This window comes from Pyrgilauda ruficollis, unplaced genomic scaffold (assembly GCF_017590135.1).
Source record: "Pyrgilauda ruficollis isolate IOZ18807 unplaced genomic scaffold, ASM1759013v1 scaffold143, whole genome shotgun sequence".
Lineage (NCBI taxonomy): Eukaryota > Metazoa > Chordata > Aves > Passeriformes > Passeridae > Pyrgilauda > Pyrgilauda ruficollis.
In genome coordinates, this window is record NW_024512877.1 from 901198 (window position 1) to 925404 (window position 24207).

Consider the following 24207-nt stretch of genomic DNA (forward strand, 5'->3'; position numbering starts at 1 on the left):
CAGAATGGCTGGGCTTGGAAGGGACTCAAAGGTCATCTAAACCAACCTCACTGCTCAAGCAGGATCCCCAAGAGCAGGTAGTCCAGGATTGTGTCCACCATCCCTGGGATTGTGGGTTTTCACTATCCCCAGGGAAGGAGACTCCACACCCACTCTGGGCAGCCTGTTCCAGTGCATGGTCACCTCACAGGGAAGTTCTTCCTCTCCTTCAGGTGGAGCTTCCTTCATTCCAGTTTCTTCCCATTCCCTCTCGTCCTGTTGTACCACCCAGCAGAGCCAGGTGGTAGCACTGGTGGTTTTTTCTTTCCCTCTACATCTTTATCCATTTTCTACTAATTGGAAAAAAACCAAAAAGCCCTAAGCACTGGAACATTGTCTGAGTTGTATCCTTGGAAATCCTATATTATATTGATGAGTGTATTTCAGTGTCTGGTAGTTCCTGTACTTCTCAATTCTGGCCATCAATTCTCCACACGAAGGTTTGAAAATTAATTGAAATGCAAATCGTAGCCTAAGCTTTCTTTCCAATAGACTTTCCATAATTATGCTTGACTGCAAAAAAACAATTCCATTGCTATAATTTTGGTAATTGCCTCTGGTCTGTTTGAGAATTAAGATTTCCCTCTGTCTGTATAAAGTTTCCTTCTCTCTTAGATGTTATCACATTAACTGCTCCATAAAAAGAAGGTTGGATTGGGCTTCCATCCCAACTTGTCCTTAAGGAGCCAACAGTTGGATCCTCCAGCTCTGCCTCAATTTCCTGGCAGAACTGGAAGGTTCCTTCTCCCTTCCTTCTTCCTGCATGCCTGGAGGGATGATGGTGGTACCGTAGGACTTAGGAGTATTGAACTGGAAATATCCTCTGGATATTCAGGGAGATGGGAACTGCCTTTTAAACACATTTTTAGCAAAAATTGGTTCCTAACAGCAGCACAGATCTGAAATGACAAATATTTTTAGAGGCATGGAGGTATTTAAGAGCTGTATTCCCTTCCCTGAACACATCCAAGTCCTTGGGGCAGTGAGTTTCCAGCATCTTCCATGTTTGGCAGATGGATTTTTGGGTAAGAGTGAAAGCCTTTGGGCTTCTGTTCAGTTTTTCACTCTCAGCCAGCACATCCTTGGTGAGAAGTCCATCATGTTGGAAGCACTGGAACAGCCAGGGAAGGGAGAGCCTGGGCTTGGTTATTCCCAGCTCCCACAAATGTTCCCAGCTTTGTCTCTCCATTATTTGTTTTCCTTTCCCATTGAAGGAAGTGGTTCTTTCCAGTATGAGAAGCATTAAATTGACTTAAATGCTTTGTTTGCCCAAGTAACTCTTTGAAGTGGATCTTTCAAGTTTCTTATGTGATCTGGGGTTTGATGAGACACATTTTAACCCAGCAATGTCATAGTGAGGAAGGAAGGGAGGAAGGGAGGCTGGAGGGAAGAGAAGGAACCTTCTAGTTCTGCCAGTTTTGATCCTAACTCACACGGTTTCCCACATTCCCTTTTAACACTTGGCTTGTGCTGGAGCATCCAGACGTTGTGGGGTGATCCGTGGGATCAGCAGGATCTCACTGGTCAGCTTTTCCAAGCATGTCTCCAGCATTAAGTCTCAAACTGGAAAGGTAATCCCCTCGGGAGGCTTGACCTACTCTTCAAATTACTTTCTCCTGTTCTTTTGAGGCGTTGGATTTTATTCGGATGGTTTTTTCCTCCTCATCAAGGCATCTCATTTAATTGCTGTGACTGCCAGGCAGAAACCTCACTCTCACTCTTACAGACCTCCTTTTCTTCAGCTCCTTCATAATAAAGTGGTTTTTGGAGCAGGGCCAGGCCTTTAGCCCAAAGTGTCTTCTGGTTTCGTATCGAACAAGGGACAGCACAGCCAGATTGCTTCCCTAATCCCTCTTCCCAAAGACAAAGGTGTCAGCACTGTCTAGACGTTGGTGTTCCATATGCTCATTCAAGGCTGAGGGTTCCCCCTCTCTCCTTTTCATCCCACATAATTGTCCTCAAAGCCTCCTAATCTGCCGTTGCTCAGTGGGTGAAATCCCCCCGTACAATTTGGGATGGATGTGTCCAATTTGGGAGTAGGTGGTCTGTGCCCCTTTGGAGCTGACTCAGTAAAACAGGATGAGTGAGTTCTTGCTGCTGTACAGACCAAACATTTAAAATCCCTTTTTCCCCCATATTCATGCTGTATCCAGTCAGGAGATATTACACAGCAGCTGTTCTTAAACTTTTATATTTTTATGGTTATTTAATGCCTTTCTTTGGGTCAGTATTTTGCAGCTTTTCCATGGGGGAGTGGGTCCTTACAAGATACAGATTTGGAGTAGGAAAAGTAACAATTCAGCTGGTTTCCTGGTGCTTTGAAATTTTCCTTCTGCTGATGGCAGGTTTTGACCTCTTGTTTCTTTGGAAGTGTTCTGCTGGGAAGTTTAGCTAATGGGAAATCATTAGGATCCTGTTTAGCCTTGGACGTGGTCTGGTTGTGTAATGGAGAGGTTAGGTACAAAAAATTAGGAAAACTGAAGACAAACTGATAGCAGGGAAAATTCACAAATTCTTTCTGCCCAAAGTCCTTTCTCATTTTGGAATTCCTTACAACCCTTTTGGAGAAGAAATTTTCCCTGGGAACAGAGCCCGACTTCCCCTGCTACCCCCTCCTGTCAGGACACCGTGGCTGAAAATTCTTTGGCACTTCAGAGTGCTCCCTGTGCCTGTCTGTCAGTCTTTCTGCTGGTCACAGCTGGGAACGAGGAGAATCGTTGTGTTTTGTGTGTTCTATACGGCTGAGTGTGTAATTTCAAGTTAAAAATAAGACATCTTTAATGTCAGGATTGCAAAGTTCAAGAAGCAGAACGGGGCTGGAAGTCAGTAGCTGCACTTTCAGTTTGTTCTATATTTATGTGAGGCCTTATCAGCAGGATTTCTGTCCAGGATTCTCTCCCTAAAAAGTCATTCATCCATGAAAGGTGTCTTGGACTGAAAGCTAGGGCAGCTGGGGGGTAATTAATTACTTATAACTTGTGAGGCCACCTAAAAATGAAGTTCCTTGTTTCTTCTCTAGGCTCTTCTCTGAGTTCAGCCTGGTCTAGTGGAAGGTGTCCCTGTTCATGGAAGGGGATGGAATGAGATGGGCTTTAAGGCCCCTTCCAACTCAAACCACTGTGGGATTCTATGGAACAAGCAGCACTACATTTGTGGAGCTGCTATTGCCTTGTCTTTGGGTGGGTCAGGTTTAAAAGGTGTTTCTTCAGCAAAAGTGCCTGGAAAAGAGCTGATTATTCATCAGAAGTTATCAGTAAAGGGGTTTGCTGATTATTCATCAGAATTACCAGCAAAGGGGTTTGCTGTTGGTCCCAGGTACTGCTCAAGGATTATTTTGCCAGTTCATTAAAGCTTGGATAGGGCTTTACAAGCTGATAGCTTTGGTTCCCCGGTGGACTCGGGCTGGAGCCCCTAAATATTTTGCATTTAATGTTGAAATGAAGTGGGATTTCAGAATGAGAAGCCAATTCTCTTGTTATTTTAGAGAGGATTACAGGTGTTTGCAGACTGGGGACAGTAACTGGGTGTAGCTGTGCTGTATGGGAAGACCACAGCAGCTTATCCACTGTTACTGCTCCCCTCCATTTCTGCTCCTCTTGGTGGAACAATGACCCCGGAATGTCACCAGCACACCCTGGGGCTGCCTTCCCCCAGCTGCCAGAGTGCAGGAATGGCAGATTCCCATCCCCACAGTGCTCGTGGCCTGCCAGAGCATCTCCCTGCAGTTCACTTGGGAATCATTGCTTCATTTGTCACATGCAGCTCCAGCCTGGCTGGAGAGCCTTCAGTGGAATTCACGGCGCTCTGCCAAGGCGCTGCATTGTTGTCAGAGCCCCTGAGCTGATAAAACACATCCTGACTGCACAGTATTGCATCCCTGGCACTGCATTCCTGCATGTGAGCTCATGAACTAGCCTAGGAATTTGTTGGGTTTAGCCCTGGGGATTATGGAGTGGGTGTGGGTGTTCTAAACTGTTAATCCATATATTTTACTGTTTGAAAAATTCATTTTCCTGAGGGTTATTTGGCACTGCAAGTGCATCAGCAGGATCCCTGTAATGCAATCAGAATATCTTCTACACAAGAGGAAACGTGTATTCTTTTTCCTCAAACAAAACGACAACTTGCTTTATGAGGAAAAAAAATTAATTCTTTTGTAACCTTAAAATAATTCATTGGGGGAAAAGAAAGCTTTTTGTTTTATGAAGGCTTTGTGTCTGCAGGATCCCAGCTGAATGCCATGTAGGAATTGAGTGGTGTGCTAGTGTTGATTTAAAAAAAAAAAAACGGAATTCCTTGGACATGGGAGGTTATCAGTCAAATACTGCTTAAAGAAATTGTTGTAACGTGCTGCCTTCAGCACCTCACCGAGGCACAGGGATGGGCAATAATGTGAGCAGAGTGGGCAGTGTAAGATCATCACTTTTCTCCTGATAATTTAACTGAATTACCAGTTGATAGTAGGAGTATCTGTTGGTAAAACGAGAGGAGAAAATCATCCTTACACTTACATTGTCCTTGTTCTCATCCCCCTGCTCCAGAGCTTGCTGCCAGTGCAGGGAGAGCAGGATTCCCTGTGGCTCTGCCTTCCCCTGTGTGTGTTTTTATAGAGTTCCTTCTCTTGTCTGCTCCTTTGATTCTGCTTTTTCTGCAGAAGGCCACACACAGAGCTGAACCTTCAGTTCTCGTCACCATTGTCATCTTTTGTGCCATTTTCTTTGTCCTTTTCCAGTCCCACCTGTGAAATAGGTGTGGTTTAAAAAAGAGAAAACCCAAATGCCAGGTTTATGATCCCGTTTTTGTATTGCTCTGCCGTGGCTCAGAAATGAGGGTCAGCCTCAGAACAAACACAAATGAGTTTTACTGGCTCTTGAATGTTCTTGCAGGCTGATGAATTTAAAACAGAGGAAATTAAAATGTAAGGATGCATTGGGAAAGGGTGTCCCACATCTGCTGCATGGGGTCCAGAAATGGCACCAGAGAAAAGGGCAGGAACTGAAGCCCAGGAAGTTCCACCTGGACAGGAGGCAGAACTTCTGCCAGGGACACCTTCCACTGTCCCAGGCTGCTTCAATCCCTGTCCAGCTTGGCCCTGGACACTGCCAGGGATCCAGGGACAGCCACAGCTGCTCTGGACACCCTGTGCCAGGGAAGAGTTCCTTCCCAATATCCCATCCATCCCTGCCCTCTGGCAGTGGAAGCCATTCCCTGTGTCCTGTCCCTCCATGCCTTGTCCCCAGTCCCTCTCCAGCTCTCTTGAAGCCCCTTTAGGCACTGGAATTTAACTCAGAAATGCTGTTAATTTTTGAAAAAAAGATAACTAAGTGCAGTGTTTAATGCATTTTTTAATCATTTGGCCATTTAGTTTCCATTGCATGGATACAAATATTACAGCATTCAATCAAGCATTTCAGAAGCCCCATTATAAGTGATTTTTGGATAGCCAAAAATTGCCTCTAGGGGATCTTTCTAAAACATCAGCCACTGCAATAGGAGCAGGATTTATTATTTTATTCAGCACACACACGCTACTTTGCATCTCTCAGCAGATGATTTCACTCCCTGCACTTCTCTCAGGGCTCTCTGAATCTCCCAACTTAATTATGACTCTTATGAATAATTTAATCTCCACAAACATTGCTTTGTCTCTTCTGTCTCTTTCCCAGTTTCCGCTGCTGGTCCCTGTAAAGGCTCTGGGAGCACCTTGCTGTCACCCTTTTGGAAGTCTGAAAATCCCATGTTTAATACAGGCTGTTTCCTATTGCTTAACTGCTCCCTAATCCATGACATTCCCTTTTCCTATTGTCCTATAACTTTAATTTTATAATAGTGTCTCACTGGGGCTTTTGTAAGTAGCTTTTTGAGGTGGTTTATTCCCCAGTCCTGGACTCTTTAGCCACAATTGAAGGATTTGGGCTGAGTTATTTTGCTTCCCATGCTGTGTCTGTTTATCTGAGTGAGGGCACTGCAGCATTCCAGCCACTTTGCTTCATGGGAGAGGAGACATTGGCTAATTCCATGATAATCCTTAGGACACTTGTTAAAGATAAGGACAAGTCTTGTGCTGTTACACAGTGAACGATTTGAATGTGATAAAGGATTTTCAAACACCTCATGGACAGGGCATTCTGAGTTTCCCCTGACTTTTAAAGTAAACAATATTTGATTTTATTGACTTTAGCATATATTTGCTTAGTCTTCCCTTGTGGAGTTCTCTGGAAATTCCCAATCTTTCCATACTTGGAATAAACATGGAGCAGATCTGTATGTGCTATTTTTACTTTCTAGCTTGTTTAAGGTGTTCTGTAGTTTTGTTTAAGCTCTTCTTGGTTTGGATTTTGACTCATTTGCTTCCCATTATTTTGTTTTTCACTGAGCATCCTCCTCCCTGCTCTCCTGTTCCTTCCCCCATTTTTTTGGAGGTTCTCTCACATTCCTCAAGCAGACCACAGGCAGTCTGTTGCCTTTAATTTTCCCACCTTTGGACTCTTCTTACATGAAATGATCCATATTTTAAATCCTCCTGTGAACAGATGCAAATTTCTATGTCACCCTACTCACTTTAGAGAACATTGGCTTTTTCTCTGTCCCAAATAAGATTTTATTCTTGGCAGGGAAGAGCTGAAGTGCTGTTTGTTTGCAGAATTTCCGGATGACTGACAGCATGCTCAGCCCTCGGAGTCCTCACGGTAAACACAGCTCTTGCTATTGGAAAAACACATCAAAAATCCCAAAATAAAGCAGGGAATGTACAGTATTCCCAAGTTAGGAACACCACGTGGGGCTTTTGGTGGCAGTTTGTTTAATTCTGAGATGTAGGAGAAGTGAAATCTTTCAGATGTGTTTCAGAGAGAGCCAGAACATCTTTTTTTTCCCCTTTTCCTACTCATCCGGAAACACTTAGGAATGAGCAATTCCCCCTCTTTGTCTTGTTGATGGCTGTTTTCTCCTGGTATAAGGAAATACTTTCCACTTGTATTAGACCATTATCTCACAGGGATGTGGAGCAGATTTCCATTTGCTGTTCTTGGCTGGGAAGGACATAGTGAGAGAAATCTGCGGGAAGTTGGGCAAAAAACCTGAGAATATGAAGTGCCTTAAGCTGCTCGACTGTGTGTTCTGACTTAGCCTGAAAATTCCTCTTTTTTGGGGTGCCTGTGGTGAGAATAACTAGGGAAGACACTGTGCCACTGATGGGGGTGCTGCTGTATTGTTATTTTTATTTGGGGCTGGCAAAGCCTCTTGGTGCCAGTTGGGTGCTGAACCCCAGGATACTGGGGGTTTTGTAACTCTACCAGTGCTAAATCCCCCTCCCACAACAATTCCCAGCTCTTTCACCCGTGTTTCAGGAAGCCTTTGAAAAAGGAGTTGTCAGGTCAGATTGTCTTTCTTTAATAACTAGAAATCCCCTGGAATTTCTTGGTAAATACCCTGTAGGATATGCTCCTGGTATAGGTACCCAGCCAACTTTGGCCTTGGAATAGCTCAAAAGCCATAAGTAAATATGTTCTTGGAATTATATTTTAAAATTGGTTTTCGTCTTTAACTCGTTTTGAAGTTAAAACCTAATTATGAATATTAAATTCAGGTTAACAAATCCAATTTTCTTCCAGTTCTGCATTAAATGAGCTGCCAGAACTCACCTGCTGGTGACAGGTTGGGAAGGAACATTCTCTGGGGTGGCATCGCTAAACTGCAGACTCTAGCCTAAAACTGTATTTTGAACATTAATTTGCATAGAATGGAGGTCCTGTCTTTCAGGAAAAAAAAAAGAATTACCTCTCCCCCAGCTGGCCCTATCTACGATGAGACTGCAGTGGAAAAGCAGGATTCATGCTTTGGAAAAAGGCGTGTTTGCCAGATTCTCATCTGAGTTACAAAGAGCAGCTTTGCCTTTGAAATGAGCCGTGAGTTCACGGTGCCCTTCTATGGATGAGTGAATGAAGGATGGATTTGGGCAGTGCTGTCTGTTTTTCTGGCCCTTTGTGTGACGTGGGCAAGTGCTGGACATAAAATCCAGCGGAAAATTCCCCCATGTGTTTTGTGTTGCTGGAAGTTCAGGTTGTGCCGGTTGATTCAGAAGGGGACATTGAAACACATGTTGGCAGCAGTTAAAAGGGACAGTGTTTACTGGTCATCCCAACTGGTCTCATCCCAGGAAACATCAGCTGTTTATGCTGCTCAAACCACTGGAGCACTTCTGGAATAGGGGAGCTCTTGCAGCTGTCCCAAACTGGCATCTCAGAGAAGCACAAAGAAACTTTACCCTGTCCAAGGTGCCTTGGATGTAGAAATCTGAGGGGCCAGGCAGAGTGAATTCCAACAAAACCATGACAGCCATGAGCCCTTTCTCAAATTGTAGCTGATTTCTGGGCAAGGGAACTCCTAAGTGGTGCAGTTGGCTGATGGAATATGTTTTGGTCTTGTTTTGCTGCTCTGTACCAAGCATTCACTATGAAGAGAATGAGAATTCATTGTAGCACCATTGGATTAATTGTACACTGGAGTTCCTGCCCTCAGAGTTGCTAAAAATTTGTCTGGATTAGCTCAGGAGCAGTGCAACAGTCCAGTAGCATCCCTGTGGTCCCAAAGGCCCAGATGTGGAAAAACTTTGGGATTTTAAACAAAAAGTGAAAAGGAAGTAGACACACACAGCGTATAAATACTTTACCCAACATGCATCTTTTCTGCAGTCATTAAATACCTTGAAAAGATCCCTTCCAACCCAAATCTGTGGATGATTCTGTGATCCTCATGGTGAGGAATGGTCAACTCTGCTGTAAATTACAAAATCTGATGGAAGCGGAATTGGTGCAATCTGATTGACCATCTTAGACTCTGCTGCCTGAAAAACTTCATCCCTTTATTCCAAGGCTCCTGAAAGCAGTTACTCTGGAGCCATTAAGTTGTGACATGACCTGGCTTGTCTCAAAATGACACTTTGCAAGAAGTTAGTAGAGCCATCTGTTTTCTCATACTCTAATTGCTCATTGAGCCCAAACAGCTCCGTGGATCCAAGCAAAGCAGGGAGTGAGAGGGGCCAGGTGTTGAGGGGCTGTTCTGAGTCTCTCGGTGTGGATTGAGACTCCATAGCTCAATATCCCATCCATCCCTGCCCTCTGGCAGTGGGAGCCATTCCCTGTGTCCTGTCCCTCCATGCCTTGTCCCCAGTCCCTCTCCAGCTCTCCTGGAGCCCCTTCAGGCCCTGCAAGGGCTCTGAGCTCTCCCTGGAGCCTTCTCCTCTCCAGGTGAGCATTCTGAGCTCTCCCAGCCTGGCTCCAGCCTTCAGAGGATCTCTGTAGGCTCTTCCTATCATTTAGGAATAGCCAAATTTCTTTATTTTTCAAGGCAGATATCTGTAGTTTCCTTTGAGTTTTGCTTTAAGTTTATGGATATTTTTTATGTGGTTCCAATGCTGCGGACAAGAACTTTTGACTTGCTAATCTTGTGAATTTGCACTGATTATTGATAGAAGTGAGAAAAGGCAAGTAAATCCCACTTATCATAATAGAGGGTGGATTCTGGCCAGATACTGGGAACGAATTCTTTCCTGTGAGGGTGGGCAGGCCCTGGCACAGGGTGCCCAGAGCAGCTGTGGCTGGCCCTGGATCCCTGGAAGTGTCCAAGGCCAGGCTGGACAGGGATTGGAGCATCCCTTACTAGTGGAAGATGTCCCTAGCCAGGGGGTGGCACTGATGAGCTCTGAGGCCCTCCCAACGGAAATTCTGGGATTCTGTATCTTTCCTTGTCCTCTTGCTGTGTCCAAACCTGGCAATGTGTTCGTAGCATCTTTGGGTGAAATACCTGCTCTTGGCGTGGTGCTGCTGATCCAGCCAGCCAAAAGTTGTGGAAGACTGGAGCTGAAAAAATGATCCCTTTTTCTGCAAGTTCAGGGATTCATAATGATTCATCTTCAGGCTGTTTGCAGCTGAGGGAGCAGAGCAAGACCCAGCAGCTGCTGATGGTGAGAGCAGGGGAGCTGCCAAGGCACAGGCAGTGGCATTCCCTGGATTCCCTGGCTGGAAGGCTTTCCTCAGCCTCCCTGCTGAAGAGAGAATAAGTTTTTAGGTGCTTGAAGGGCCTGTTCAGTGCAAGTCTCCTGACTTCCTCAACCAGACCTGGGACTTGATGTATAATGTCACCCTCAGGTCTGTAGCTTCCAGTTAAACCAGTGCTTGTGCTTCACAGAGATCCATATTCCTGATTTATTGCACAGGTTTTCCCCAATAAAGGAGTCATGGAATAGTTTAGAAATCTGGACAAGTTTAATTCTGTGGAGCAGCTTCAATTACCCTGAAACCTCTGTTAGTTGATGTCTTTGGATTGATTGGTGATAGCGCTGTGAGAAGATACACAGACCCATATGAAATCTCCAACTTATGTCAGGAATATGTAGGATATGTGGGATCACCTCATTAACCCAGTCACCCCAAAATCCTGGCCAGGGGGGAGCCAAACCCACCCCAGGTGCAGCCCAGCTTCAGCCCTCTCCTGGGACATGGGATGTGGGCACAGACATCAGGGAACACCAAAGCAGGGTAGGATGTGCGATTGCCCCAAGGCTGATGCTGAGAAAGAGGTGATGTGCGGCTGTAATTAACAGCCACTTAATTGAGTGATTTGCCCAGGCTGTGTAGGATACAAAGTGAGAACACCCAGCCAAGGGTGTTTTGAGCTTTGCAGGAAATGATCCGAGGTCGTGGGCAGAAGCTGCTGGAGCAGCTGTGAGCCCCTTTTTTTTGGGAATGTTGAGAGTTCCCAAACCTTTCCAGGGCTGCACATCCTCACTGTTCTCATCACCCCTGGGAAAGTAAACCCCGGAGTTCCTGCTGCTCATCTGAAGCCCTACTTTGTTTTTTGAGCAAACACTGCTCAGGCTTAAAAAGCCCAACAGAACAGGATGCTTCTTCTTTGCTGGTGAAAGCAAGTGTTAAGGACTGGATTACAAGATGGGAAATGGAGTTGTATTTTCATGGGGCTCTTTTGTAATTGCAGGATTATGTCTAACAAAGATCCTCTTCAGCTACACCAGTATTTCATTCCCTTTGGATGCTGGTGACCCCAGGGCTTTCCTTACCACGTTAAGCTCTCTGAGATGGAGTTTTTCACTCTATATTCAAGATGGAATTTCCCTTTTCTGCTTCTTAGTATTTTGTTAACCTATTTTAGGAATGATTTCTCTGGATTTATACCAAATATAGCAGCCATGACTCAGCCTCTGTTCCTGGTTTTGGACTCAGAGATGCACTTGCTGCTTTTGCATTCCCTCTGCCTCTGGAATTTCCCCCTCTAAATTTCTAATCTGGTACCCCTGCATTCCTCCAGGAGCTTCCTTCAGTTTACATGGCTTTCCTATTGATCTCAGGATTTTCAGGATTGTCACAATATTTTATAAATGGGCAGCAGCAGAAGAATTCAGCACAGGGGATCGGACAAGGGTGGAATGGTTTTAAACTGAAGGAGGATGAATTTAGATTAGATATTGGGAAGGAATTCCTGTCTGTGAGGGTGGGGAGACCCTGGCACAGGGTGCCCAGAGCAGCTGTGGCTGCCCCTGGATCCCTGGAAGTGTCCAAGGCCAGACTGAATGGGGCTTGGAGCACCCTGGGATAGAGGAAGGTGTCCCTGTCCATGGCAGTGGGTGGAACTGGATGATCTTTAAGGTCCCTTCCAACCCAAAGTCTGGGATTCCATAATGCACCATATCCCGTTGGCTGTCAGACTGTCACAAAGCCCTCAGCTGGCATTTTAATGTACAAGTGACACATCTGGAGCTGCAGTGTTCTTCTAGAGCTCTGGGGAGATCCTGTTCCTGCACGTGGCACCTGTGGAGCAAAGTTCCTTGGAAGCTTCCTCCCCAGCACGGGCTGTCCTCTGCTGGAGCCAGGGTGGGGCCGTGGCCTGGCTGGAATCAGTAACCCATGGCACACATTGTCCAGGAGCCCAGGCTGCACACAGCAGGGTGCAGAAGGCTGGAGAGGCACAGGAAGCTTGGCAGTGATGCCAGCTCTGATTCCGAGGTGGTTCAGGGGCTGATGAGGATTTTTTTGAGTGCCCTCTTAATTGCTGGTAATTGGCAGCACAGCCTGAGCAGTTCTGTCTCGTGTTCAGCTCTCTGTTTGCCTGCTCTGATGTCTGCAGAAGATTTTCAGGATCAGATGGCAGCAGTGAATTGCAAATCAGGAGGATTAGCATTTGTATCAAATATGCTCCAGCAGAAGGAGATTACAAGTCCTGGGTCATCGAGAGCTCAGGAGTGTAGCTATGGAGCTGCTGCTGTGGTGGGGATGGGAATTCTGCTCTGTTCCTTCCACAAGGCTGCCGTGACAGATCATAGAATCATGGAATATCCTGAGCTGGAAAGAACCCACAAGCATCAAAATCCAACTCCTGGCCCTGCACAGACACCCCAACAATCCCACCCTATGCATCCCTGGGTGTTGTCCAAACACTCCTGGAGCTCTGGCAGCCTCGGGGCCATGCCCATCCCACTGCTCCATTTGGGTGAAGAACCTTTTGCTAATAATAATATTTAGCTTCTGCCAACATGTTGTGTCCTTCTGTGAAAATGCAGAATAAAATCCTTCCAAAATGGTGTTCCTGGCCTTCAGTATCAGACCTCCCTTTCTCTTTCCCACCAGTGGACAGGTATTTTATATCAGATAAAAGACCAGGAGAAGAGCAGGTACACATTTAATGTTTTTAGAGCTGCTTTTAGTGTTGGCTGAGCTGAACAAAGGAGGGATGTGAAAACATCAATGGCAGCTTCACCTCAGCCCATCCACACTGAGCTGGAAATACCTGCGGGCTCGTGTTCATTTAAAAACTAAAAGTGGGAGCAGGGGAAACCTGGGCTTCCTCTGCCAAGGGCTCAAACACCCACAGAACGCACAGATGAACTGCTGCCTGTGGCAAACAGGCTGCCTGAGGGGGAAATGAAAAGTGCCACCCTAAAAACCTTTGTAATTACATTCCCATAGCCCTCAGCCACACTGGGAGGACAAATCTGACACTGTTGTGCTGATACCAAAATCTGGGCACAGCTGGGTTTTAATTTCCAGAGGAAACAGAGGGCTGTGAAGTGCATCTTCCTCTCCTTGTTTTGTGTATCTTCCATCTTCCTTTGGCATTGCACCAGGGGTGTTCTGCACGCTGAGGGGTGCTGGTGGGATGGCACAGCCCCAGTAATGCCATGAGGGACACCTGTGCCCTGGGAAATTGATGTGGAAATACTTCATGGAGTGTCGTTCACTGTGCTCTGATTCTAAATGCAGGCACCATTGCGTTTAAATTCACGTAGGTAAAGATAAGAAATGATAAAATATATATTGCAATGTGATTAAAGGCATATTATTAATTGAAAAGGAATAACCAGACCATTTTATAGTTATTGAAAGAAGTCAATTTGGTAAAAACTTATAGAGAAAGGGGGGACCTTGGGGAAGTGTCTTGCTGTGTAACATTTGTTCTTTCTGAAGTGTGTATTCCCAGGCTCTCCAGATTGTAGAGGTCGTGGCTATTCTCATAATTTGCCCTCCTTTTCTTTCCCTCAAGGACATTTTTTTCACTCCTGTTGCCTGGCAATTCCTGTGAAGATTGCCCTGGCCCTGCCCTGTGGTTTCCCTGTGTTCCCTGTGCTGGTCACATTGTCCAATATCTTAGGACTGCACTTCCAGAGGATGCACATCCAGTCTGGTTTCTCTCTTACCCACGGTGTGTGCTGCCTACTGGGCTGCTTATTATATATTTAATTCCTCCTAGGTCCCCTGTTAATTCTTCCTTGCTATTGGAATAATCTCTTAAAGCTGAATTAATCATTGAACAGAAACCAGGAACTCAGTTGCTGTTATTTATTAAGGAAATGAAAAACATACCACCAGTATTTCACAAAACATCTTCTGGGAATACTGAGTTTATTTTCCAGGCATGGAAAAAAAACTTGTGAATTCATTAAAAAATAGAGAGAATCTTACCAAAATTAGTCCCTTACCAGACTGGGGGTTTTATCACAGTTATTATCAATTTGGGCATTGTCAGAGGACAGAGAAATCTGGAGAAAGGAAATCTGTCTCTTGAGTAGGTGATGTGCACCTGTTGTATGATTGATAGAGTTCATTTAAGATGAAAATTGAATTGTTAGGGAGAAATGATGGCAGAAAAAAAGCCTTATTATGTGCAGAGATGAGGCTTATCAGCATGAAAAGAAATGTGTCACAAATTGGTTGCAAATCAAAGGCCTGATTTTTTTCCTTCTTTTTCAAAAAAGGCACAAATAAGGGTGTGCGCTGTAAATCATGGAATTGCTGTGTAATATCTGCTGGGATCTTTTGTGCAATATAAAAAGGCTTTTTCTCTGTAGAGTTTATAATATGAAGCTGTGAGGCTACAGACAACTCTGTGTTCTTAAACCAGGTGGATTTATTCTGGCTACACCTGAGTGTGTTGTAAAATCAACACTGAATTCTAAGAATAATTAAATTATCAGTCATAGGTACAGACATGGAATTGTTAAACTTGGAAAGAGCCTCCCAGGACATTGAGTCCAAATGTTCCCCTGGCACTGCACCAAGAGAGCTGGAGAGGGACAAGGGATGGAGGGACAGGACACAGGGAATGGCTTCCCACTGCCAGAGGCAGGGATGGATGGGATATTGGGCAGGAATTGTTCCCTGTGAGGGTGGGCAGCCCTGGCACAGGGTGCCCAGAGCAGCTGTGGCTGCCCCTGGATCCCTGGCAGTGCCCAAGGCCAGGCTGGACAGGGCTGGGAGCAGCCTGGGACAGTGGAAGGTGTCCCTGCCCGTGGAATGGGTGGCACTGGAGGATTTTCAAGGTGCCTCCCAACCCAAAGCATTCTGTGATTTTGTGATTGTTTAACCCACACAGATGCTGCAGCCCTGGGTTTTCAAGTGGCTCCTCAGCTCCTTGACCCTGCAGCCAGGAGGGATCGATCTGACACGAGTACAGATGTTCACGTGGGAAGGCCAATATTTGCTTGGCTGCTTCAAACTATTCTTTTCCTTTCAAATATTTCCAAGATACTTCCAGGACTTTTTTTGCTGTTTTTCTGCTCTCAGCACTCACTGTTATTTTAAGGAAGAGGGGAATGGCTGATCTGCAATTTCTGCTGTGCCATTCATTCCCTGAACCAGTCTTATCCCCGTGATGGGAAATGGGGAAGCATGGCTGGGTTTTCCAGCCATAATAGCCTGGGGATTTTGTAGTTCTTTTTTCCTGATATAAACTGCAAACTGTAAGCTCCTTCAGACTTCTCTTCCCACTCTTTAGTTCGGGAAGGTATGTGCAGAAATCTGTGAATTGTTGACTTGCTGTGGCCTTTCAGCCCTTTCTTTTGTGTTGCTGCAAAAGCATTCCTGGTTTTGGCCTCCTGGGCTGGGTGTATTCACTGGAAGCCTGAAGGAGTGTTTAGGTGAATAAAAGCACTTCAAAATCTTCTGTGATGGCAGACTGGAAAATTCTTGTTTTTTCCAGTGGTTGTGAAATATGAATATGCTAATTGAGTGCATATTGCATGTATTAGAGATCATGCCATACATGCACTGATTATTGCCTCTTGTCCCTCAGACAGTGTCTGCCACTAACCTCTGGTAATTCCTGTATGGAATGTTTGACTTGTGTTTGAGGCCTGGGACAGCTTTACAGACATCTGTAGCCTTCATTTAAAGATTTCTGTCTTGGCCACCTTTGTAAGCTTGCTTTCTGTTGTGCTGGTTATGTGTTGTTTTACTGAGCTCTGCCTATGATTCTTGTGATTTTCTTAATTTCTTAATTTGAGTCCAGTTTGTTCATCACTTGACAGCTTTCCCCCAAAATGTCACCAAGTTCTTTTCCTTATTGTTCAAGTGGTACTGAGTTGCCCTGTATATTTTCTGGGTTTTAGGGGGCACATCAAGCCCAGCATAAATCTGGAGTCTGCTTTTCTCCTTCCATGTAGCTTGGTTTCCAAATGGAGTGAGGGAATGCCACTGTCTGCCTGTCCTATGGATGGGAAAGACTTTCAGGCTCCTGGGCTTGTTAACACAGAGCCTCTTGCCAACACGAAATTACAAAAAGACGATGATAAACAAACTTCTTGCCAAAGCTCCCTTCCTGCTGACAGATTTAGCCTGGGCCTTCCTTCATCTTCCCTGGTACTGCTTTGTTTCAGAATGAAGATTCCAAAATATTTAAAGAAGAAAGAACTGTTAGGGAGGATTGATCACCTCTGTTTGCACTGTTCATCTTCCTGTTTCCCAGTCTCTAAACCCATCTGGGTCCATCCATCAGAGTGAGCAGAAGAAGAGGAGAGGACAGGGAGAGATTTGCTGTGCTGCCTGATGGGAAAGTGGGGCTGGAGCTGCTCCTCCACCCTGCCTTGGGTTTCCAAGTCTTGACCAGAGAAGAAATCCCAGAAGTGACCAGAAAACTGGAACAGTTGTGGCTGGAAGTGACAAATTACAGCCAAAAATCTGCAGCACAGTGGATTTAACCAAGTAAAGCCCAGAGAAGCCTGACCCATCTGTTATTAAAAGGCTATCTCTGCCCTCATCTGATTTTAATTCCAGGAATATTGTGCTGCTGATGTGCCAGCTTTGTACGGTGTGATTGACTCCCAGACAAATTTAAATGTTTATCCTGTTGCAATCCATGGGAAGGAGTCATGTTTTTAATATTTGGGATATGGCTTCAAAGGGATTCTCCCATCTTGTGGGCAGTAATTATAAAAATGAAGGGAGGGCAATTAGTGGTAGTGGTTGGAAATTTTGGAGCAAAACATAAATTGAAGATTGTCTTTGAGGATAATGTGATGGAAAATGGGTATTACACCTGAATCCTGGTCCTGCCAGTATGGTCTGGCTTACCCTAGAGTCATGGAATCATTTAGGTTGGAAAAGCCCTCTGAGACCATTGAGTCCAACTGTGAACCCAGGCCAAGGCCACCACTGACCTGTGTTCCTTGAACACTTCCAGGGATGGTTATTCCACCTATTCCAATGCTTCCAGTGAGCCCACCCTCGAACCCATTGCTCTCCTGCATCTTCTCTGCATCTGTAAAACAAAGCCAAAGAGATGCTCAATTATTTCATATTTTTAAAGAGCTTGGAAGGGGGGAAGATTCTATTTATTAGTGTCAGAAATTGTCTTTTCATGGATTTTACTCTTGTGTCTGGTTGTTCTGTCTGACTCCTGCAATGCAGCTTCTCTCAGGAGAAGGAGCAGTGATTGGCTGGGAGAAGGGGCTGAAGCAGCTCAAGAAGGCTCAGATAAGAAAGATAACTAAGAATATTTTGTTTTGTTTTTCGCAGTGCCTGGGTGATGTTGTGGGATGGATGTTTATAATCCAGGCTTTTCCTGGTGGCCAACCCAAATCTCCCAAGGCAGTGCTTGTGGAAAGGAAGGAGCAGAGAGAAGTGTCTTCAAGCTGTGTGTTCCAAGAAGCCTTTTCAGCAGAACATAATCAAGTAGGATAGGGAAGACAAAAGAATGGAGATAATCAGCTGGAGGAGGCCGTGGCTCAGTCGGAGAGCACCGAGTACAAGAGTACAGCAGGGTTCATCTCCAAAGGAAAAGGCAGCAAGGCCTCAAGTTAGAGAAATTAATAGGAATATATCAAGGAAGTAGTTTGAGAACTGCTGAGAATGGTTTGGGACTCACTGGGGCAGATATGTTAGATCTTTTAAAAAATACATGTATTTATTGGTTACCTGCTGGTGAAACCCATCAGACTCGCAGATAAAAGGCTGGGAATTTGCAGCACAGAATTCATCTGCATTAAGACATTTTCTTCTCTGGAAACAAGTTAATATAACCCCAGCTGTGCCAGAATCTTTTGGTTTTTCTCATTCTGAAATTTCTTGTGGGGGAACTGGTTCAAGGCTAGGTTGAATGGGGCTTGGAATAATCTGGTCTGATGGAAGATGTCCCTGCCCATGGCAGGAGCTTGGAACTGGATGAGCTTTAAGGTTCCTCCCAATTCAAACCAGTGCATGATTCAATGATTTCTCATTTATTTAGGCTCAGAGGGGTATTGGTGTAAGCTCTTCATAATTCAAATAGGCAAACACAATATGCAGGTATTTTGCCACCCAGATTCAGGTTCACCTGTGCAATAAGTGATCCCATCTTCCTAGTCCTTTTAAGGGAGGGCAGGGATTCCCTGTACAATATTTCAATATGCAGTCTTTAATATTAAATTGAATTAATAAGTGCATTATCATTTTTTGATCCTCTGGCTTTTAAGCAGATCATAAACTTCAGCAAACGAAAGGTTGAGATTTTTCCTGCCTCAGCATTTATTTTTTGGGCAGTCTGAGGTCAGCAAATTCCAAAGTCAAGAGCTGCTTTGTGCTTATAAATTATCCATTTCATTTTTCATACAATGAAGACAAAAGGGCGTGTTGCTGCTAGAGATGTCAGGCTGTTCTTGATTGGAAAAGCCTGATTATTTGGTTCTTCATCTCAGAGGAATCAGCAGGTGATGAGAATGTGGTTCCCTGGGGTTTTGTCTCCCAGGACACTCTCCTGTGTCTCCTCAGTGAAGATGTGAATGCTCCTGTCCTGGTTTGGAGGTGGATCTGACAGAAGATGCTGTAGGACTATAAATTTTTGGGAGCTGGGGGAGTTCACCTGGAAAAGAGAAGGCAGCCTGGGATAGTGGGAAGTGTCCCTGCCCATGGCAGGGTTTGGAGCTGGATGACCTTTAAGGTCTTTTCCACCCAAACCAGACTGGGTTTCCATGTGTCAACCTGATGTGTTCACATTATATATATATATATAAAATACATTATATATACATATATACAACCCTGTTACATTTCTATAACAGGTTCAATATTTTGTTTCACGTGAGAGATGCTCAATCAACTCTTAAGGTGTTGCTAAAAAAAGAATAAATTAAAGAAGAAGCTGCTCATTGTGGTAACGAATCTCCGAGCTCGTGCCCACTGTCCCAGACTTTTTTGGGGAAAGGTGGGATATACCCTTGTCACTTGCCTAAATTAACCTTTAGCAGATGAATTGGAAGGTAATTTAATTATTGTTTGGTGGATCCCAAGTGAGGGTCAAGCTTCAAATGACTTATGGGAAAAATTGTCAGAAAATTAGCGGAATTTGCATGGAGTGTAAGGTCAGGAGGCCTTTTCATGTTCAAGGAGACTTTGGCTGAATATTATTAGCATGCAATTTGTATAAAACTCATTTAAAGAGGTGATGTGCAGGTCAAGGAAGAAAAGATCTCTTTTCTTTGTTCATACTCTCTCATGTTGGTTCTGTGCCACCTGATGTGAAATAAATTACTTTTGGCACATAGAGAAAATAGTACCCTCTCTCCAGAGTGTAAGGAATGGGGCTCTCAAAAGGCATTGCATCCCAGTGCCACAAAAAACAAGGCAATGGGAGTTTAAAGGGAAAATCACCTTGACACAAGGAATGACTTGAAAGAAAATGGAAAAATGTCTGTTGTTCAGAACAGCTCCCTTTTCCATTGTTTACTCTTCTCTTTTCAATTCAGAGCTACTATTTAATTTTTGGAGAGCCTGAAAGACTCACCTGTCCATGTCACTGTTTTAAAAACCCTGCAAAATATATTTATTTCTCTGTAAAGATTTCATTCCTTTATTCTGAAAAGATAATGAGAGTAACTTCATTAACGTCTGGGATTTTCCATGCCTGCTTGATTCTTTTAGCTTTTATGTTGTGTCAGAGGTTGGACTTGATGATCTTGGAGATCTTTTCCAACCACAAAGATGGGAGTTGCAAACCCCCCTGTGGAGATGGGGAGATCTGGGCGCAGTGTTTCCAAAGGCACCAAGTAAACCAGTGATGGGGGGAAACAGTGGGATGAGATGTTCCTGGTTCCTTATTCCCAGGGGTGAGGGACATGCTCATAGAATCACAGAATCATTAAGGCTGGGAAAGCCCCCCAAGGTTGGGAAAGCCCCCCAAGGCTGGGAAAGCCCTCCAAGGCTGGGAAAGCCCCCCAAGGCTAGGAAAGTCCTCCAAGATTGGGAAAGTCCTCCAAGGCTAGGAAAGCCCCCCAAGGTTGGGAAAGTCCTCCAAGGCTGGAAAAGCCCTCCAAGTTCATGGAGTCCAACCATTCCCAGCTCTGCCCAGGCCACAGTGACCCATTCCCACCCTCCCTTCTGGCTCTGTTTGCCCTTCACATGGAGCAGCTTCCTGGTGTGATGGGAGCCTGTCCTGCACTTTCACAGGGAGGATAAAATAGATGAAAAGGTAACCAGGTTACAGGCACAAAGTATCCCGGGACTGTTTGCTAGCAGCTTATTCCCATGGCATTCCTGCTGGAGTTACTCCTTGCTGGAGTCTCTCAGAGCAACTGAGCGTGGCTGTCTCAGGGATTAGGAAGCACTGGAAGCCCCTGCAATAGAGCAGCACTGGTGTTTGTCTGTTTATAATTAATTTTTAGTAGTCTTTTTGTTGGGCATTCATGGCCACAAGCGAACTCTGCAGGTTCTGGCGGTGCAGAAGGTTTAATTTTGCTAATCCTGTTTTATTCCTATTTCAGTGTAGCTGTTTCAATGCCACAACATGGTGCCTGCAATGAATTTCAAATGTATTTTCGGATGGCATTGTCTTGCAGAATGGGAGAGAAAATCATCCCTCCCAAATGCCGTTTGCAGGGGCTTTTTCCTGCTGTCTGGAAATCCCACCCTGCATACAAAGCAGGGAGGAAGCACAAACCTCTTCCTCACAAGCTCTCGAGCCCCAACCACGATTACAACCTTTTTATCTGGGATAAAAAGCATTTTCTTTCATCCTTCTCAATAAGAGTGTTTTGCTTTTACCATTTGGTACAACACCTAGTGCAAGCCACACATACTCTGTCATTTTTTCCCCTGAACTATGATTTTTTTATACTCTTCACACGCACAAGAGTACAAATGAAATGCTGCTGGCATTGAAAAGGCCCTTTAGAAAAGCAGCCGTGATTCCAGCCATGCCTGGGAGCAGGTCCAGCTGTCACTGGGTGGTTTTTGGGGAGGAACAATGGAAAGGTGAAGAGTTACCCTCCTGAATTTTATTTCATAAATCACAGAATGATTTGGGTTGGAAGGGACCTTAAAGCTCATCGAGTCCCATGGGCAGGGACAGCTTCCACTGGATCAGATGCTCCAAGCCCCATCCAGCCTGGCTTTGGGCAGTTTCAGGGATGGGGCAGCCACAGCTTCTCTGGGCAGCCTGGTCCTGCACTGATTTTCTTAAATATCTTCTTAATGCTCTTAAAGCTGTGTGTTAGTGGAGCCACTGGTGGAATTCTGAGTCTCCCTGTCTCTTCCCACTTGCTTATAACCCTGATTTCCTTTGCTTTGAGAATGGCTCCTTCAGCGCTGACTTGGGGGTGGAGGGACAGCTAATTAATTAAGCACTAATTGTTGTCAAGTCAATCGGTGCTAACATGTAACGTTTGACTTGTTTACTCTCCCGAGGTAAAGTGAAAGGAGTTAATGATGTAACAAATTGTGTCCCCCATCATGAGGGACTTGTTGGGAGAGAATGGTGTTATTTATGAACTGTAAAATAACACATTTTAACAAAACCCCCAGATTTTGAAGGAAGATGGGTTTGGTTCTGGTGTGAAATTACCACTAGATAGCTGTGGAGACAAATGCGTCGCCTAATAAAGCTTAATGACTGATTTTCCCATTAATCAGAACTGAGAATGTGCTTCATTAAGATAATTAACTGAGCCAGTTGCTTAACTGACAGTTAGGAGACACAAATTCCCAAGTTACTTGCTTTCCTCTTAATAAAACCCACAAGAAGCTGACCAGCTTTGTAGCTTTTATCGGCGAGGGGAGCACAAGGACTGTCGAGATCTCCTGGCTCACAGGAGCTGCGCGACAGAGTCTCCCTGTGGGACACGGGTGGGACCAGGGGGTGGCCCTGCCCAGCCCCACACGGGATGCAAGCCTTGGCCTCCAGCTTTTCACAGTCAGCTCACGCTGAAAGCTCACCAAGGCTTGCCCTTCTCCATCTCGCCAGCGGCGAATGGTCTTTCATCTGCTGCTTTCAGAAAGGTCAGGTCTTTGGTTTTATCACCCAAGAACTGCTCGTTCTTCCGAGGAGGAGAATTCCTTGCCTGACTTTGTGGCCCCTCCTCTGTGTTCATCGCAAGCTGGAACTGGGGTCATGAGTCCTGAACTCCCCTGGAGCAGGGATGTGGAAGATGAATCTGCTCCGGGTGCATTTGTAGGCAGAATATGCAGCGCTGGAGAAGTTGTGGGAATTAACGGGGAGATCCAAAACTTGAATTATTAAATATGCTATCTGGTTGTAACGTCTGGTTGTAAATCCCTTCCTTCACAGCTGTCTGTGTCTGGAATTCTAACAGGGAGATGCTATCAGGACTCTGCACACAGACAGCAACTCGGGAGCCAACATAAGGCAACCGTCTCAACTCTGCTTTTCTTTTGTCCTCAGAGTTCCCGGTCTTCCACCATGAATCCTGTTTACAGCCCCGTCCAACCTGGGGCTCCCTATGGAAACCCGAAGAACATGGCCTATACAGGTAGGACAGGGGTTGTGGCTTTTCCTGGATGTCTGTGCGTGGTGGTGGTTGATCCCTTAATGAGGTAGAAAGATTTCCCATCAGGGAACCGGAGGGGAATGTGACTCGCAGGAAAAGTCCTTCAGCAAAGCCAGTGCAGTGAGGGCAGTGAGAAGAGTTGGAGCTGAATTCATGCAAAGAGGATGCCCTGGAAATCCTAAGGAAAAGGATCCAAAGGGCTTTTTTCTTTAGATTAACAAACATGCCAACAGGTGCTGGGACAGTCAGCGGGAGGGCTCCCCTCAGGAGCTGCCCTGAACCACTGGGGTGCACGTGCTGGAATAATCCAGCTGTGGAAATGAAGATCCCACAGCCAAGAGCCCCTTGTTTGGAGAACATCCAGGTATTGTGATAGGTGGTGACTTAAGCTACAGTATTGACTGATTTTTTTTTTTTTAATATTTCAAGTTGTGCTTTGGTTGAGTTCTTATGTGGAAGAGTAAGTCTGTTGTCTGTTTGAAACCTTCTTTAGAACTGAGTCGTCTAAAAATGTCATCCTTAATACTTGATAAAGATGTTTATGTAACTAGTGGGGAACTAAATTGTACTGATATGGAAAGAATTCATATGGGACAGAAACGGTGCTTTGGAAAAAGAAAATCCCAGTTCAGGTGTATCTGGTTTTCCCTGTGCATTATGTTCACCTTGACTTGCTTTGATCTTGTAACCCCTTTACAAAATCTGCCCTATAAAACTCCTTTTTATACCATTTTGGGGAAAGTAATCAGCTCTTGGGTGTCATGTTGTGTTAGGGCTTCCTGCTATCTGCATTGATTCACCTGATGCGTGGAATTATTTGGGAACGTGCTTTTGTGGAGGAGAGTGTCACCAGCAGATGGGAATGAACATCAAATACTCTGAGCTGCTTTGTGCATGGAATATTCTGGTTGAGTTTGGCAGCCCTTCCAGCTGGTGGATCAGTGGGGCTGTGAGGAGCCCTGTCTGAGACTCTGCAGAGCAGAGAGTTCCTCAAAGGCGTTTTGCCCCATTTTTATTCATCCTTTCTTTTTCCCATTCCAATTTATGCAGCTGCTTTGTTGGAGATACTGTAGCTTGGGGGAACTTTGGTCTCGCAGTCAAAGCAGGAGAGGCTTGAAAAAAGAAACAATCTCTGTGAAAAAGTCTCTTCAAAAATCTCCCCATTGTGAGAGGACTGTGCACTCCAGCAGCGCTTGGGTGATAGAACGAGCTCATAAGTGCACAGTTATTTTCCTGCTCTGGAAATAACAGGAATTTTGTGGCTTTCCAGCACAAGAGGCTACTTCTCTCCCACTTTACTTTGATATTTTTTTTTTTTTTTGGCATGTGCTGAAAGCTCCACCTTAACATCCATTCAATGTAAATTTCTGTATCTGCTTTCATACAATCCTGGGTGTCTTAGCAGCTGCTTTCTGGCAGCTTGATAAGACAATTAAAATTAAATATTGAGGTGCAGATTGGCCAGAATTTGGACCTTGACCTTTCTAGAAGAATTTTAGAGGGAGAATTCTGCTTTAGATGAAGGGATTCATGAAATTCCAGAATGGTTTAGGTAGGAAGGGACCTTAAAGCTCATCTGAGTCCATCCTCTGCAATGGGCAGGGACACCTTCCAAAGACCAGGTT

General features: G+C 45.0%; 1 protein-coding gene across 4 annotated transcripts in view; it reads left to right on the forward strand.

The window, feature by feature from the left end:
• FAM168A (family with sequence similarity 168 member A) overlaps positions 1–24207 on the forward strand; it is a 128438-nt gene that overhangs the window by 42807 nt on the left and 61424 nt on the right. For all 4 annotated transcript variants that reach the window (XR_005954592.1, XM_041460428.1, XM_041460429.1 and 1 more), the window contains exon 3: positions 22477–22564. Coding sequence is in view for 3 of the 4 variants with exons in the window: in XM_041460428.1 (XP_041316362.1) it covers positions 22495–22564 (70 nt within the window). In the remaining variant the exon portion in view is untranslated. The remainder of the gene's footprint in view (positions 1–22476; positions 22565–24207) is intronic.